Below are 18,153 nucleotides of genomic sequence, written 5' to 3' on the forward strand. Positions count from 1 at the left end.
ACAGGAATGTACACGCAGGCTCCAGATGTCATGGTCAGGGTGGACTGTTGAAATAATTTAGGTGTGATTTGGGATAGAATTTTAGGTGGCAGGAACAGATTAGAACATATGTTATAGAATAGGATATACCAAGGTGTGGCCAAAGTTGGCATACGTATTGTTTCATAAAACTTTTAGTATATGATAGTATGTGACTATATATTTGTATTATACACATGTTTCTTATAGGCGGCAATACAAAAGAAAATTACGATCATTGCAAGTTGAGATAAAAGCATGTGGAAGTCTTTGTTCCTAATTCCTCTTCCTAGTAGCTTACTCTACCTTAATTCTCTCTTAAGCGAAATTTCATGAGCCACAGATATATAGGTCAAAGACATCTGTGATTCCTTAGAATGGATTTGGGGAAACTCCCAGGGTCTGTGTAATAAAGGAGTGATTTTTTTTAAAATTAAAATAAGTATTTATTTTTACCCATTTGGGTCATTTTGCCTGCATGTATGTCTGTGCATCACATATGTGCAGTGTCCAAGGAGGCCAGAAGAGGGCGTTGCATAGCCTGGGAACTAGTGTTACAAACCACTGTGAGCTTCCATGTGGATACTGGGACTTGAATCTGGGTTCTCTGGTAGAGCAGCTAGGACTCTTAACTGCTGAGCCATCTCTTCAGCACCTATGTAATGGAAGAATGCTTAAGGGGCTCACCTTGATCACAAATCCAAAGCCTTTTCCTTCCGTGGCAGTTAGGACTCTCGTGAAAGTAGTCATTTCAGGACTATAGGACATTTTCTCAACCACACACATTGTCTGCTCAAAGCTACACAGCTTTAGAGCTGTAAACATGCAGATTACAGATGGCATGTTTATGGCGAGGTCCACTTCGGAGTGCTTGCTGATGATATATAGTTATTTAGATAGGATCCAAGCCTTTAAACATTCACCGTGGTTTCCTGCCCCAATTTCCTGGTTTACTTAAGCAGTGATCATTGTGTATATACAGATAATATAACACACTTCTCCCGAGGATAAAGAAAGTTGATGAGACAAAAGTAGCCACTGCTTCCTGTGGTGGACAGCAAGGGGGTGTGGTGCTTGTAGGATGAATACAGAATTTCATTCTACTCACTAACATTCTGATCTTTCTCTCCCTCCCTTCGTTCTGCTAAGTGGAGTGTTGTTAGGCCAGAATATTGTTATACTAGTGGCTGTAGCACTGAGCTCTTTAACACAGGGATAAAAGGATGTTAAAAAAAAAATCAATTCTGTCTTACAAGGTGAAATATAGAATTTAAAGTGATGTGTAAGAACACATGCTATAAACAGACAAGCACCTTTGTGCACATTATGCATGTCGTAATGGATGCAAGTGTTACTGCTAGGATTGCTTTCATCTACAGATAAAACTTATGTCGCTTTACCCTGATATAACAATACATGAGCATTGCAGAAAATGTGGAAAATGTAGTAAAAAAAAAACTGGAAGGAAATAAGTTAAAATCCTGCAACTCAGACAAAAAGTTACATTGAGATTTCTTAGAAATATATGTTGTTTATTATATGTATGTATATTTCCCAAGAATAATTTTCAATAAAATGATAGTATTATGGTACAGATGCATACTATACCTTTAATCAATCTCTATTTCTTAACACCGCTTCTAGCCTTTTGTTATTAAGAACAGTGTATGCTGAATAGTCTGATGTATATATACTCTTATAGTCATAGTCATATACTTATGTATATTACATAATATAAATCTCTAGAGGCATAATGGTGGCTTAACGGTTATATGCAAGCATTGCTAGAAATTGTCACTGTTTCCCATACAGAGGTTTTACCAATTTATATTTTTATATACCAAATGATGAAAGTTTTTATCCTTTGTCAATCTTGTAAAATATAACTTTATCAGAATTTATTTTTATGTCCATAAGCAAAGTTTCTGTAGTTTTAAATTTTAATCTATTTCTCTCTGTGTGTATGTGTGTTGTATGTATGTTTGTGGTGTGTGTATGTGTATGTATGTGGTGTGTGTGTATGTATGTTGTGTGTGTATGTGTCTGTGGTGTGTGGTGTGTGTGTATGTGTTTGTGGTGTGTGTGTATGTGTGTTGTGTGTGTTTGTGTTGTGTGTGTATGTGTCTGTGGTGTGTGGTGTGTGTGTATGTGGTGTGTGTGTATGTGTTTGTGGTGTGTGTATGTGTGTTGTGTGTGTTTGTGTTGTGTGTGTATGTGTTTGTGGTGTGTGTGTATGTGTGTGAGTGGTATGTGTGTATGTGTGTGGTGTATATGTGTGTGTGTGTGTGTGTGTGCATCTGCTGTGGTAAGCATGTGGAGGTCAGATGACCATTTTATGGAGCCGATTCTCTTCTGCTTTTATGTGAGTTCTGGGGGCTGCACACAGACCATCAGGATTGGGTAGCAGGTGCTTTACTTACTGAGCCATTGTGGAAGCCCATTTTTATTTATTAATTTTAAAATTTTTATTACATTTTATGTGTATAGGGATTTTTCTTTTGTCTGAGCGTGTGCCCATGTACCACTTCTGTGCCTGCTGCCAGAGGAGGCCAGAAGAAGACACCAGATCTTCTGGAGCTGGAGTTACAGACAGTTGTAATCTGTCATGTGGGTGCTGGGAAGGAAACCTGAGTTCTCTGAAGGAGCAGCCAGTGCTCTTCATTCTGTGCTTCTCTTCAGCAACCCCTCCAGTTTTATTTTTAATATCTATATTTTAAAATTATATTTAAAATTTTAGAAACAAAAATTTAACCTTTTTTTTTTTTTTTTTTTTTTTTTTTTTTTTTTTTTTTTTTTTGCCAGTGTCTCTCTATGTAGCCCTGGCTGTCCTGGAACAGCTAGACCAGGCTAGCTTTGAACTCACAGGGGTCCACTGGACTGTCTTCCAAGAGCTGGCATTAAAGGTGTATGATGCCAGGCTTGGGTAAAATTAACTACTTTAAATAATTAAATTATTGATATGTTAGAAACCTTATTCCATGGGTTCAAGTTTTGTTTTCATTTTGTTTTAAATTCCTTCCTTCCTTCCTTCCTTCCTTCCTTCCTTCCTTCCTTCCTTCCTTCCTTCCTTCTTTTTAAATGTGTGTGGCCTGGCATGTGTGCATGTGTACCACATGTGTGCTTACTGCCCACAGAGGGCAGAAGAGGGATCTTGTTGTGAACCACATGTGGGGCTGAGCACCAAATTCAGGTCCTCTGCGAGAGCAACCAGTGCTCTTAACTGCCAAACCGTTTCTCTAGCCCCGGTTTTTATTTTCTGGAAAATTTAATCGCAAAATGGTTTTACACAAATCACGATGAATACTTGATGTTTCTGACTAAATCTGAGTCGTTCACTGCACATCTGCTCGGCTTTGGGCTCTGGTCTTAATTAGCCCGAGAGAGACTTTCCTATCTACGAACACATAACAGCTAAGACCTAAGAGTTAACAGCTACAGCTTTGATCTTTGAAAATGAGTCAATCTGCCCTCCTCTGCAGCCTTAGTCTGGTCTAGTGACTCATCCATCAGGCCGAGTAACAGATAAACACACTAGAGGATTTGGGTTAACTACCCAGCAGACATTATGAAGCATAGTAAGCATTTAACAGATGATATTTGTCACATTCATTATTACTTTTAGTTGGCTTTGACTACTGCAATGTTAAATGGAATGTTAAAAATTGTAGTTACGTTGTCAAACTTTTCTCTGGTATGTGTTTTATATACATATTTCAGGTGATCCGTTTTGCTACTCCATTCACGGGCTTACAGCTAATCCACCCTAAGGGGCTGTGTGCATTATGAATTATACTTGTAAATGAATAATCATACATTCAGCTACAGTGACGCACACATAAAGGTTTCTTGTACCTGAAAGAGCTCTGGCTGTGGGAAGTCCAGAGTAGGGATCTGATTTCCCAAGATCATTAGTGTTACAAAAGTCATAGGTTTCTTGTCTCCATTTTCAATATCCAAGGTTGTGACCACGACTCCTCAGGTCATTCCTTATTTCTGGTTTGAGCAGGTCAAGAATAGCAGACAAGAGAAGATCCTTCCCGCTGACTCTGTTCTTTTTGTTGGCTACTACGGAAGCTCTGCTCAACATCTGGTTGTACAGGGTTGGCTACTCCTGGATAAAATTCAAAATTGTATTCTCAGTTGGACTCTTTACTATCAAAACTTGAGTGGGATTCTGGGAGTAAGGAGGGAGGGAAGATGGCTATAGTGCGGTACTTTTCTGTGTCTTCCATAGACCCTGAGCATCTTTCTCCTCAGAGTAGAAGTGACCAATGACACCATCCAGTGGGCTTCTGAACTTTCATCCTGGAGTATAAGGGTTGACAATCTAACCCTCATTATCAGAGCTGTGATTCCAAAAAGGTTTTTCAACACCCACTTTTCCCTATGGTTCTTCACACAAACTGTATATTTGTTCTAGATCAGAGGTTCTCAACCTTCCTAAGGCTGTACCCCTGTAATACAATTCCTCATGTTGTGGTGACCCCCCCCCAACCATAAAACTGTTTTTTTTTTTTGCTACTTTGTAACTGTAATTTTGTTACAGTTATGAATTGTGATGTAAATATCTGATATGTAGGATATCTGATAATGAGACCTCAAAGAGGTCATGACCCGAAGGTTCAGAATCACTGCTCTAGAGGATGGTTATCTGTTGCCACTGGTACTTTTAGAAAACAGTTGACAGTGTGTCTTTGTTCTCTGATTACTAAATGTCTCAATCTTGGTAAGCCCTCCAGGCCTGTCCAAATTTTATGGCGATCAGAGTTCAGTGTATAGTACAACCTGGGGGAATTAAAGTGTTTAAAGAGATGTTAAGATTGTGCTTTAAAAAAAATCTAGAGAGTAGATGATAGTCTTACAGGTGTTTTTGTAGCACCTACCAGCATTTCTTTCTGGTCATATTAGTCTCCTTATTACCTTCTCCAAAGCTAAATAGTGGGAACGTACTTGCACAATCCCAACTGCAGCACCAGGATTGTTGCTGCGCTCACCTTGCCTTCCTGAGAACTCAGACAGCAAGAACTCAGGTGAGGTTTCAAGTAAAGTCGAGCACAGACACCATAGGAGGGATTGCTTTTATAATGCTTTGCCGTAAAGGCAATATAGGCACATTAAAGTCAATTAGGAACAAAGAGGAAAAAGAAAGGAAATCTCATATATTCCTTCGGCTGTGGTGGTTGCCTGGCAGGGTTAGGACTTCTCCTGGGTTTGCTGTGCTACTCTTTTCTTTTAAATTTATGCGTTGTGCTCTGCAGTCTTAAACCTTGGGGGGTGTTTCAGCTTTGAGTAGCTACACACAGGTTGGGCAAGGCTTAAGCATCTGGCCCCTGTTTGAATTTGCTCCCGTTTCTATGATCAATCTCCTGGATTCTTGATTTCCTTATTTGTAAGCATCGACTTTCAGTCTTTCTCATAGAATTGCTCAGAGGATTGAAGGATACCAGGCTGCGGGCAAAGCAGCTGTACAGAGCCCAGTGGAATACTGATGGGTGTGTCTGGGAGCCTAGCCCCTGGCCCTGTGTGACACTGGGGCTGTGGGGAGTGGGTAAGATGAGGCAAGACTAGTGCTTTTCTTTCACCGACAGTCACCAGAGCTGAAGAGCCGCAGAGGTCGACAGGCTGCCTAGGTTCTTGGGCAGATTCTGTGATGTCCTTTTAAAGACCTACTGTATGCTCAGTCCTTGTTAGGTGCTGGGAGTTGTAGGCTGTCCCAGTTATTGGAGCAAAGGCAGCAGTCACTGGAGCCATTGTCCTGGTTACAGAATTGCTAAGCATGGGCTTCCTTCCCTTTCATACATGATCTTGATTTTCTTCACTCAGTGCAAGAATGTTTAATGTTTATTAATTAATTAATTAATTTAATATTAAAGCCAAACAAAGCAAGGCAAAGCATGTGCTTTCCTTTACTCTGAAGTGGTGATGGAGAACCATCTTCTTTTCTAAGCTACTTCTCAGGAGCAGACTTCTTTTTCTTCTTAATTCCTTCATCAGGACAGTTGTGAAGATACTACACTGGGAGCTTAGGACGTGGCTTGGTGCTTAAAAGCTCTACCAGCCCATCATGGGGATTGGGGCTTAGATCTCAGTACCCACATAACGAACTGGGCATCTCTAATGTGCATGTCATTCTAACTCTCAGGGTTTTGATGTCATCTTCTGGCATTCATGTATGCACAGGTGTGCATAGATAGTCACATCTACACACATGTACCCCTCCACTCACATAGACAGACAGACAGACAGACAGACAGACAGACAGACAGACAGACACACACACACACACACACACACACACACAATTTTGTTTTCTCTTGTTGCGATAAAATAACCTGACATTGTTGGGAAGTCAAAGAGACAGGAATTTAAAGCAGCTTGTCACGTTACGTTCACAATCACGAGCGTAGAACAATGAATTGATGTGTGTAGGCTGGCACTCAGCTCTCATTCATACACCATCCAGACCCTCTGGTCCAGGAAATGATGCCACCTTCAATGGCTCTGATTGAGACTTCATTCCCAGATGATTGTAGATTGTGACAAGTTGGTAATTAAATAATCATCAATACATACATAATTTAAAAAACAGCATTACTATCTATCTCGTCTCCTGAAAACCATTCCTTCAAGGTCACAAGAAGCTTTTTTGACAAATTCTTTAGCCTTGGTGAGGGCCATGCCTCTGAATAATGCAGTTTAATGGCACTTTCTATTATAGTACCCCTACTTCCTTCCTACATTTTCCCTTTCCTTCCTTCCTTCCTTCCTCCCTCCCTTCCTTCCTTCCTCCCTCTCTCCTCCCTTTCTTCCTTCCTTTCTTCCTCCTTTCCTTCCCTCCTTCCTTTCCTTCTTTGTTCCCTTTCTTCCCTCCTTCCCTTCACTCTCTCCCTCTCTACTTTTCTCCCTTTCTCTCTCTTCTACCCTCTGTTCTTTTCTTCTTCTCTTTCTCTCTTTCCTTCTCCATCTTGTTCCACGTCTCCCACTTTTTTTGCACATGGCCTTGCTTAATTGCCCAGACTGGCCTCAAATTCATCATCCTGTAGTCCAGCCCTCTGAGTCCGATATGTATACAGTACCACACTGGGCTAACCACATTCTATTTGTGTTGCTTGAGTGACCACTGGTCACATGCCACACGTGGCTGACTATTGAACACTTGAAATGTGGCAAATGTGGTGTAGGAACTGAATTTTCAGTTCATTTGAATTTAAATCATAACACATGCAGCTGGTGGCTGCTACATGGGATGATATAGCTCCAGGGCAGCCCGGGGAGGTTTTTAACTATTCCTTTCAGGAAATCTTATGCTCCTGGTTTGGAGGCTTCTGTTAAACTTCTGGTTCTGTTCATGCCTCTGTGCCTCCTCACTAACAACAGTCTGTGCATAGTCCACTCCTTTTCACCTTGCACTTCTTTTGAGCAGATAGCCCCTGGGCTCCAACCCTGATTTCTGTAGGATTGACACTCAGTGTCTCTTTTAGCCATACTCTTTCTGGCTTCAGAGCTGTTTCCAACCTTAGCCTGGTGGTGGCCTTTGGGCCTTCAGAAGTCACTTTGGATCTGCAGTGCCACTAATCAACACTATCATTTCTTCCTCTCCTTCACTCTGCTTTTTCTTCCAAGGATCACTGTTCTTCTTCTTCTCCTTGATGCCGTTTGTGATACGTCTTCCTCTCTGTTGACCATCCCTCCCTAACCATTGTAGAGTTTGGGAATTCCTCTTGTACAGTTATCTTGTTTCCATTCTCACGGGTGCTATCTCCGATGTTTTTGATTATAAAAGTAGAAACATAGTTATTTTTGAAAAATGAACTATCATATTAAAATTCCAAAAAAAGAAACAAAAGGAAAGTAAAAAAGAAAAAGAAAATAAGAAATAAAAGTTCTTAGTGAGCTTGGCCTCCTAGAGGGCCTGCTTTGTGATTTTGGCATGTGACTTCCCACATATGACCTCTCTTAACCTCTTGCCTGGATTACTGTGACTGAGAATGCTCAGTGTCTCCCCACTCTAATCCACTGCTATCCCCTAAGGCATGCGCCTCTCCTGTCATTCTTCCATTCTGCTCATAAATCTTCAGAGGCACCTAGTTGTCTGCTGAATTAAATTTGTCCCCACTGATGGGACACCGTGCAAAATCAACCTCTGCTTTCCCCGTGTTCAACAGCCCCAGTGTGGGAGAAGAGCTCACTGCAGAAGAAGTTATGGCTGTGAACAGATATCTACCTGCTTAGGTTGGTTTGAATTTACTAAGCATTATCATTTCTACATTTTTCTAGAAAACCCAACCTTTAAAGTTATTATATTCTAGGTCATGCTTGCTGACATTATTAGACTGGATTTTACTCATTTTTTGAAAAATATATTCTTTTTCTTTTTATTTACTGAGATTATTGCTGCTCTAGTTCCACATATGTTTTCTAAGATAGCATAAAAGCCCACAAGGTTAAAAATTTCTCTTAAGTCCTTGAAGATAACAGAACTCTTCTCCACTGATGAAAGACTATAATTACCTTTGTCTAGAAACACCAGAATTTGTATGCATCTCTACTTATGCCTTCTTAAACTTAGCTGGGACCAAATTTAGGCATTCATGTATGATAGGAAAGCATCATGTGTTATGTCCTAGTTTCAGTACATCTTGAAACTTTGATTCAATCAAAACTGAGTCAGTATGGCCTAGAGTGATGGCTCAGCAGTTAAGAGAGTATGTGTTGCTCTTACAGATGATCTGAGTTAGGTTGTCAGCATCCATATTTTGCAGTTCACAATCCCTGTACCTGTAGTTTGAGGAGATACACTGTTCTCTTCTGGTCTCTGTCATTTGTATGCATGCGGTGCATATACAGATGATCATGCACACATACACATGATTAAAAACAAATGCAATGGAGAACAAGAAAATCATTCAATAAGTACTTACTGCATGTCTATAGGAAGTAGGCTCCTCCATGGAGACTCTTGGACTTTGGGGTCATCCATGGCTACTGACTGCAACACTCTCTGAATCTTGGGTACTGAATACCCTTCTGGGCTTGCTCACCGGTTCCAGAGCTGGGCATGGCTTCTATTATCTTGTAGTCTCCTAAGGATTTGGGAAAAGTCATAGAAGAGGAAGAAGAGGGAGGATGAATCTTGTTAAATTTTGTTTGGTGGCTTGAATTGAATTTTGTGGTCCTTGAACACAGATTTAGTCTTTAATGAACTATGTTATCAGCTCCGTCTTATTTATCTCTAAGTAGTTCCTGGGCATAGTAACCAATTAATTAATGGTTGCTATTATTAGGATTGTGATAAAACAGATGTTTCCATAAGCACACTCTCCACTTCTGTCCTTTCTCATCTTCCAGACTGAGGTCCATCTTCCACTCACTGCCTGCTGGATGCTATACACACTTGTACATTTTCCCAGTGGTATCGGCTCTGCCAGACATGCCTTTCCACTGTCTTGTCTACCTATTAAAATTCTATTTACACATTTAGGACCAGATTCTTTGTCTTCACATGAGACTGATTCTGTTTGAAGCTTGATGCCTCTTCTCTTTGCTTTGTTTTTCTGTCCCTGACTTTTATAGGAAGCTATTTGCTTGTTTTTATGGTTCAAACCTCATTTTCAAATTTGGCAGAGTCGCTTGAAGACATCTACGATGTCCTCTATGGGTATTACAGAGTCGTGCACATATGTGCACAGTTCAGTCAGATGCATCTGGCTTAAGCTGTGCTAGAGATCCCAGAGGCAGTCATTCTTTAGTGGACTTTTGGACTTTTAGAGTCTATACCATAGACCTGTCCACATGCTCAGAGGTCCCATGAGGTGATAGAGGTCCCCTTGCTTTGGAGCTGTTAGGTTCAAGCTACTGATGCAGACTGGGGCTTAAGGTGCACAGTTGATTTATGTGGTACTCTATCGGGCTGTTACTTTGTTTTCAGAGAGCTGCAGGATTTATGATGTTGATTCATTTGGAAAGTAGTTTATTATTATAACTTAGAAGTCTACCTTGTGTTTTGGGGCCCTTCAAGCCACCAAAATAAAATCAAGAGAAGAGAATGAGACTTCCCCAGATGATTAGCTTTCACTTTTGTGAGGCAAGAGCTGTGAAGCAAAGTGTCTCTGTGTTTCTGTTTCCACATCTGTCAAGTAGAAAGGATATTTTGAGGATTGAGTGTATACATATAAAGTGTTCAAGATATCTAGATATCTATCATCCATCCATCAACTGTGTGTTTGTGTCTGTGTATGTATGTATGTATGTATGTATGTATGTATGTATCTATCTATCTATCTATCTATCTATCTATCATGTATCTGTGTATCTATTGATTATCTATCAATTATTATCATCTATCTATCATGTTTCTTCTATTATTGCTATAAGTGTACTCAAAATATTCATGATTTTTACACACTGATTTAGCACTGTTTAGTAGTTTTGATGACCTTGCCAACACTGTAGAGATATAAGACCCCAGGTCTGCCCTTTTCATCCTGAAAGATGAAAGAATTATCACTAACCTCCAACTTTTAACAGAATGACTTTGTATATAATCTATCTGCATGCTTTACTGTAATCTGCCATTCTAGGACCAAATAGCATTATGTTTATTCAGCCACACTAGTGACTTGGTTCATTTCCATAATGGATTGTAGACATTTGATAGATAGACAGACAGACAGACAGGTAGATAGATAGATAGATAGATAGATAGATAGATAGATAGATTCATATATACATACACACAAACACACTCATAATGGAAAGTAAGTCTGAATAGAAAGGAAGAAAACCTTCCTTTTGCTTCCGCAGTGCTGCAGTTCCGGGGGGCTGACAATTGCAGCTCCATAGTTATTATAAGGCAATTACATCAACAGAGCTTGTCTGTCTCTCTCACATTTCAAAGGAACATGTGTCCTAAGAGACAGCTTCTCCTTTAATGATTTTGACATTGTCATTTATACCTAAGTGCAAAACTATGACAATACCTCTTGCCTCTGCTGCCAAAGGTACCATGTAGGGACACATTGCAGTCGAAACGACAGAATGGCCTCTTTATGGTGACTGGCTTGGAATTATAAATATTTTCATTTCTCCCGTAGGAGATGGCTCGTGGAAGAGAGGAGACAAACACGACTTTGAAGCTAAGCAAGCATACTCATCCCTCCAAACAGTCACCCTACTGAGGACCGTGAAACCTGAGTTTGAGAAGTTTTCCATGGAGGTGAAAAGTTCTGTTGAGAAACAAGGGCTCAATGAGGAGGATTACGTAAGTGCTTGATTATGAGCCTCGCCCTCCAGCATCCTGAAAGCAGGCTTCTAATTAAACCAGAGGTGACAAAGTGTCCCATTCTGAGCCATTCAAAAATTCCGAGTTCAAGTCTGAATGTCGCTGTCGCCTCCTGTGTGTGTGTGTGTGTGTGTGTTTTTTCCCCTGCCCACTTTTCCTCTTCCCAACCCCCACTCCATCCTCATTCCTGTGATTCACTTACACTTCTCCCTTGCAACTGCAGAAGGTGGTGGTGGTGGTGGTGGGGACTGCCTTTTCCTGGGGGTCTGTGATGCAGAAGAGGCTGTCTGTAGAGTCTCATCATTCACTAAGCTGAGAGGGTGTTGGGGGAGGGGGAGGAGGCAGTTGAAGGAATGCCCAAGCTTTGCATGGCTAATTTGTCCAAGGCTTGGTGGCAGAAGATATTTTAGGATTTGGAGCCACTTTCTTTGCACAATCTATGTCCTCTTCTTGGTTGGTCCGTTCCTGTCTCTTGCAGGCATTGGATTTTTCTCCTCTGCCGATCAAGCTGCTTCCTCCTTGGGTGTTCTAGGTCTTCCTGCCCCAGCAGTGTTTTTGTTACTAATGCATTTTAAAGAAGCTCAGCCTGGGCTAAGGGTCAAGCCCTTCCCTGTTGCTATTGTTCGGGCAGCCTTTGGCATAGTTAGCTATGTTTCTGAGACGTTCCCAGTGTCTTAATGGCAAACCCATTCTTAGGGTGGGATGAGCACAGGGCTTTTTAGTTACTGGGCTGAATGAGTGTGCTGGTCTGTCCCCGCCTCCTGCCAACAATGGAAATGAAAGGTATTTCATGTATGCCTCTATATTATTTTACCTAATGTTCCGTATTAACTGATTTTAAAGCTGGGCGACAGTGCCATTTTGTCTGGCTTACTTTCTGAAGTTGAATCACCATATGTTGTCTGACATAATGAGATACAGTCGACAGTCGGCTTCTCAGTAGACTTTCTGGACATTCTGGGTTATCAGTTATTCTTGTTCAGAAAGCTAAATCTCATTGAGAAGACATTGCTATGACAAAGATTCACAGTATTTTCCTAACTTTAGTATTTTCAGCAGTAATTGCATCTACGAATTATAATACTGCCTCTTCATGCCGACTTATAAAATTTATAATTTTAAGTAGAGTTGAGGTTATTATAATAATTTACTCTAATTCTGAAGATACCTTATTTCCCCCCCCCCTTTTTTTTTTCCAGTTCTGGGAGTCAAACCTAGGGCTTTGTGTGTGTGTGTTCCACCACCCAGCCTTTCCTTTCCATGTAGTGTTGCGTATAAGGTTAGTTCACACAGGTGGCTGAGCTGAGCTCTGAGAGAGCAAAGGAACTAGAGTCAGGAGCCTGGGCTCCCAAGGATGGGCCTTAGAATGTTGCAGTGGGTGGTGCTTCATCAGTGCAAGGCCTCACATGGACAGCTTTGCTCCAGGTTCTTTAGCTTCTCAGGTTTGTATTCATGGGCATATATGTTTGTATAGAATGTAATTTCATAGAGCCTTGTGTGGGCTCTGCACCTGTCTTCATCTCATACCCAGTAAGTGTGGTGGACTCACTAGTCCTCATATGCACGATGTGGTCCCCAGATAACCATGTGACTTCCGGGTAGGCTCTGATTTGTTTCCTTTAAACACATTTCTTAATGCTTATGTTAATGTGTCTACTCCTAAATTAAAGTTATATTTAGCTGAATTAAATTATTAAATCATTAATTATATTGAATGAAAATGAGATATAATAAATTATAACCTTTACGGCACCAGTGAGGATCCCAACAAGGTATTGAATCATCTGAGCTTTAAAATGTAACAGATTTCTTATCTGTGTCACTGCAGAGGACATCATTTTGTCTGGCTGATGCATGAAACATGGTGCTAACTGTAAGGGGTTGAGACAATATCTCAGATTGAGAAATTCCCTTTATTTTTCTTTGGTGATGGTTTTCTGCTTTTTAAAAATGACATGTTTTCTCAGCATAACAAATAAAAATGGCACAAGCATTAACGATTGCCTACACCAGGGTGAGGAAAGGCCGTGCACCTTTGAAGCTTTGCTTTAGGATTGAAAATTGAATGATATCCAGAATCCAATTTTATATTTATTACAGTCACATCCATATTAGCATGTTTCTAGCACCCCTGGAAAGGCTATGATCTTTTAAAAAAATGAGAGTATATGAAATTAAAAAAAATTTTTTACAAGCTACACTGCAGCACTAGAATGGCACAGAAAGAATAATTTTTAATAGTAAAATTATTTGACTATTTTAATAGCATAGTGATTTTATAGTTTTGCTTAAATTTGGATGCATTAATTCAATTTTTATGTGTACATGTGAGCATATGTGTGTACTAGCATGTGTGCCTGTGTGTACATATATGTTGAAGCCAGTGATCAATGTAGGGCGTCTCCCTCTCTCTCCATCTTACTTATTGAGGCTGTTTTTCATGGAACCTGGTACTTGTTGATGCAGCTAGCCGGCTGGTCAGCAGCTCCTGGGAATCTTTCTGCCTCTGCCTTCCCTAATCTAGAATTACAGGTTCATGTTGCTGTACCTGGATTTTTGCATGACTGCGAATGGTTGAAATCAGGCCCTCAAAGATTTTGCAGTAAGGACTCTGCCAACCGAGTGAGCCACTTACCCAGCCCCAGTTAATACAGTTTTGTTTTTGTAAAATTAATCTTCATTTCCATAACTTTCTCCCTTTAAAAAAAAATTAAAAATTTAATTGAGAAAAACAGGAGAAAGAGAGTCATTCCTCATTGAGGATGTGGCCATGTGGCCACAGGCAGGTTCCAGGCTTCAGTGTGTGGCCCTCAACCATGTACATGTGGACAACAATAACTGGGATTAGTGGCTTATAAAAAAACAGAAGACATGAAGGTGGGAACAAGTATGTTCAGAGGATATAAGAAGACTGGAGATGGGTGGGAGGTAGATAGGATTATACATATATATACATATGTATATATGTATATGTATATATGTATATATACATATATATGTGTGTGTGCATATATATATATATATATATATATATATATATATATATATATGAAATTCACAAACATAAAGGGAAAAAGGTGAGAAATGAAGATGAATGTACAGTTCCTCATTCCCCTTGAGGTAACATTCAGGAAGATTATGCATAAGATGGCAGCCAGGTGATTGGCACTGATATAGTCCACTCAGCACACTCAAGATTCTTGCTTCCTTATGTCGTGAGTGTGGTAAGCTCTGTGCTTTATCACCTGTGTAGATTTTCATGTTTGAATTCCACCCAATGTTTTGAATAATTTTTTTCTTTTCACTTTTTGAGACAGAATCTCATGTAACTCAAGCTAGACTTGAACTCACTATATAGTGAAAAATGGCTTTGAACTCCCAGTGTTTCTGCCTCAAACTCTCAAGCACTAGGATCACAGGTGTTGCTTGCAACACTTGGTGCTATGCTTATCGTGACAATCAGATTCTTTATTCTGTTACAAGCTTATATATTAGTTTGTTTTCTCATTGTTGTGTGTAGTGGTTTGATAAGAATGGCCCCATATGTGTTTGAATGCTCATATATTTGAATGCTTGGGTACTGGAGAGTGGTACTATTTGAAAGGATTAGAAGGATTAGGAGCTGTGACTTTATCAGAGTAGGTGGAGACTTTTTGGAGGAAGTATGTCACTGGGGGGGTAGGACTTGAGGTTTCAAAAGCCCACATCAGGCCAGGTTCTCTCTCTCTCTCTCTCTCTCTCTCTCTCTCTCTCTCTCTCTCTCTCTCTCTCTCTCTCTCTCTGCCTCTCTCTCTCTCTGTCTCTCTGTCTCTCTCTGTCTCTGATTGCACATCAGAATGTAGCTCTTAGCTACCAGCTCCAGAGTCATGCATGCTGCCATGTTCCTTGCCATGGTAGTAGTGGACTAAATCTCTGAAACTGTAAGCAAGCCCCCAGTTAAATGCTTTCTTTCTAAGACTATCCCTTGTCTGAAATGCTTAGGCCATAGGGGTTTCAGATTTATTTTCAATTATGATAATTATATATACACATATTATTTGGAATGCAGAATCCAAGTCTAATTGTAAAATATACTGATTCCTGTATACCTTAGACATATGGATTGAAGATAATTTTGTACACTATCTTAACTGCCCCTGCCTTTTGACTGCAAGCCACCACAAGATATGAAGAGCTTTTTATTTGTGATGTAATGCCAGCACTTAAAGTTTCAGGGATACTTAACCTGTTTTGTTCTTACATTTTTTTAAAAAAATTGCTATACTGGGAAGACATCAACCCTGCCCTTTTCTCATTCAGCCAAAACCTTTTCCAGGCTCTGTCTTTGTCAGCAAGGCTCATCAACAATGGGTTCTGTGTATGGAGCTCCTTAGGAACACAAAAAGTTCAGTTTCACAGATGGAGATAGTGTCAGGGTAGTAAAAGTGTCCACAAGAGGGGTTCTGAAGACAACTTGGGGTCATTGGTAAGTGCAAACTGAGAAGTAATGTTGCATTGGAGAGGCCCCTGGGGCTTGAGGCCTGGATCAGAAAAGGTTTTGCAAAGTGCCTGCCTGGCCTCCACCATTGGTTTGTATTGGGTCATCTACATGTGCAGTGGCTCTCTCTCAAGGGCATTTTAATGGAGCTGCCTAGCACTCTGCCCTAGGAGTGGTTCCAAGACCAGAGTGCTGGTATTTGGTTTTAGAATGCGCTGTATAGTGGCCAAGCTGAGATTAGTTGCATCCCCTGACTTCTGGGTCAGTGACTTTCTTTTTCCACTACATCAGTCTGATCCTCTTAACAACAATGTGCCCAATAAGGACGCAAACTTATGACCCAAAGATTAAGTGTATCAGGCCCTCTGTGTGTACCTGGCAGGCTGAAGTATTTCCTTTTTTTTCTCTGTACTCACCAGTCCAAAGTACACAGTTTTAACATATCAGTTTCCCTTTACTCTCTCACATACTTGACAAAATGTGTGAAGATTCACTGTCCTCTCCACCTGCAGTCACCCTTAGGCCACAAGTAAACCATCATTTTCTTGATAATCAGATATTGTTTATTGTGCTCTCTGAGGAGCACAACTGTGAACCCCATCCTGGAAAATGTGTGCTCTCAGATGGAATCCTAATCCTCTAAAAACTCATGAGTCCGAAGAAAATATCCACAACCTTGAGCTTGGAGGTCCCACAGTAAATACATTCCTGTGTCAGTTCACAGAAAATGTTATGTTCCTTAGCACTGTGACATGTAGATGGAACTCAACTCCAGCAGAATGCTGGAGACGGAGGGCCCTTTCGCAGGCTGTCAGGTCTCCATAGGAGCTTTCAGGGGATACCAGTCTTTGTAAGTGCACAGTATTTATATTTGGAGACAGGAGTCAGTGTTTTCACCTATGTGATCCATGTAGAAAAGAGATGAGAACCACTGGGCTAGATCATGGCTACAGCTGGATAGTATAACATTTGATTATTGTCCTGAGCCATGTTTATTTTCATGAGTAAGAACAATATTTGTGCAGGATTACACTGGAAAAAAAAAATCATTTCCCCAGAAGAAAAAGGAAGAAGACACTAAAGTACGATCTAGTCTTATATTTAGAGAAACCATTAGTTTTATTTCTGAGATGAAAGAGATACTTACTGACCTGTTCCCGTTTTACACATTCATTCATTCTGCACTAGTGAGTCAGCTGACTTTCCAAGACCTGCTGTTCTCACTACTATTTCTTAGGACTGGGTGAGCCAAAGTTGAAGACACTTTTCTTGGCCCTGGCAGCATCCCTGGGTTCTCCTTCCTGTAAATCCCACTCCTGGCCTTGATCCATTCTTCCTATTGTATTTGGCACTTTTGAGACCTATTCACAAGCTGGATCTTTAACAGTTGGCTTTTCCCTTGGGTGAACTTTACCTTCTTTTCCTGATGTTGTTTAAATAAAAATACCATAGATTTCCAGATTGAAAGGGCATGATACAATGAATGAAAAAAGTAGTATGTTCAATTAAAGATACTTTATAGTACCATAAGAATTACAGACATACATAAATTCTTCCCTGTCTCCTCCCTTCTGTGCTTCTGACTACACAGAGTTTATTATTGTTTATGTTTTTCCTAATACTGCCTAAATGCTTTTAAAATTGGTTATTTATGTTGTTATTCTTGATAGTAAAATTTTAATACTATATCTTGATTCCTGAAATGGAAAAAACTATCAAATTATTTGACACATTCCTTTCTTTGAAAATATTTTTTTTTTGTTAAAAAAGTTTTCACAAAATAAAGTTTGAAGAAAAGCTAAAAGATGATATTCAGAGGTTTTTTTTATTATTATGCTTGTGTAAAGATTACAGCACGATCATATATTGTTTTATGAGTACATGTTGTTCCTCCTGTACCTTCTCTGGAGTTTTATGACTGTTATATTATTTGTTTTCACATAGTTCTTACTATTTTATTTTAGTCCCTCAATAAAGGGTTTTATGTAATGACATTAATGTTTTGAACTTTATCTTTCTCCTCCAGTTAGGAATAATTTCTTATTTTAACATCAGTTTGGAACTGTCTTTTAGTTCTCTCTTGTACTGCATGATCATTTTCTTAAATATCATTTCTCCTTTCTTATTCTTAAAAATCTTGTTTGTTTTGAAGAAAGGGGGCATTAATGAGAAAAAGGTTTTGATACTTTACACATTATACAACATTTTGTATTATATTAATAATACTTTCAACATTAACTTGACAATTTAGCTGGGTATAAAATTATAGTTTAAAGATTATTTTTCAATAAGACTTTGATATCATTACTCTTGTTTTGTAGCTCTTATTGTATCATTTTAATTCTTTTTTTTAAATTTTCTTTTCTTTTCTTGTCTA

General features: G+C 39.7%; 1 protein-coding gene across 4 annotated transcripts in view; it reads left to right on the forward strand.

Moving 5' to 3' along the window:
- Npr3 (natriuretic peptide receptor 3) overlaps nucleotides 1–18,153 on the forward strand; it is a 66,960-nt gene that overhangs the window by 12,630 nt on the left and 36,177 nt on the right. For all 4 annotated transcript variants that reach the window (XM_034523320.2, XM_034523319.2, XM_034523315.2 and 1 more), the window contains exon 3: nucleotides 11,112–11,278. In XM_034523320.2, coding sequence (XP_034379211.1) covers nucleotides 11,112–11,278 — 167 coding nt within the window. The remainder of the gene's footprint in view (nucleotides 1–11,111; nucleotides 11,279–18,153) is intronic.

The sequence above is a fragment of the Arvicanthis niloticus genome, chromosome 19 (assembly GCF_011762505.2).
Source record: "Arvicanthis niloticus isolate mArvNil1 chromosome 19, mArvNil1.pat.X, whole genome shotgun sequence".
NCBI lineage: Eukaryota > Metazoa > Chordata > Mammalia > Rodentia > Muridae > Arvicanthis > Arvicanthis niloticus.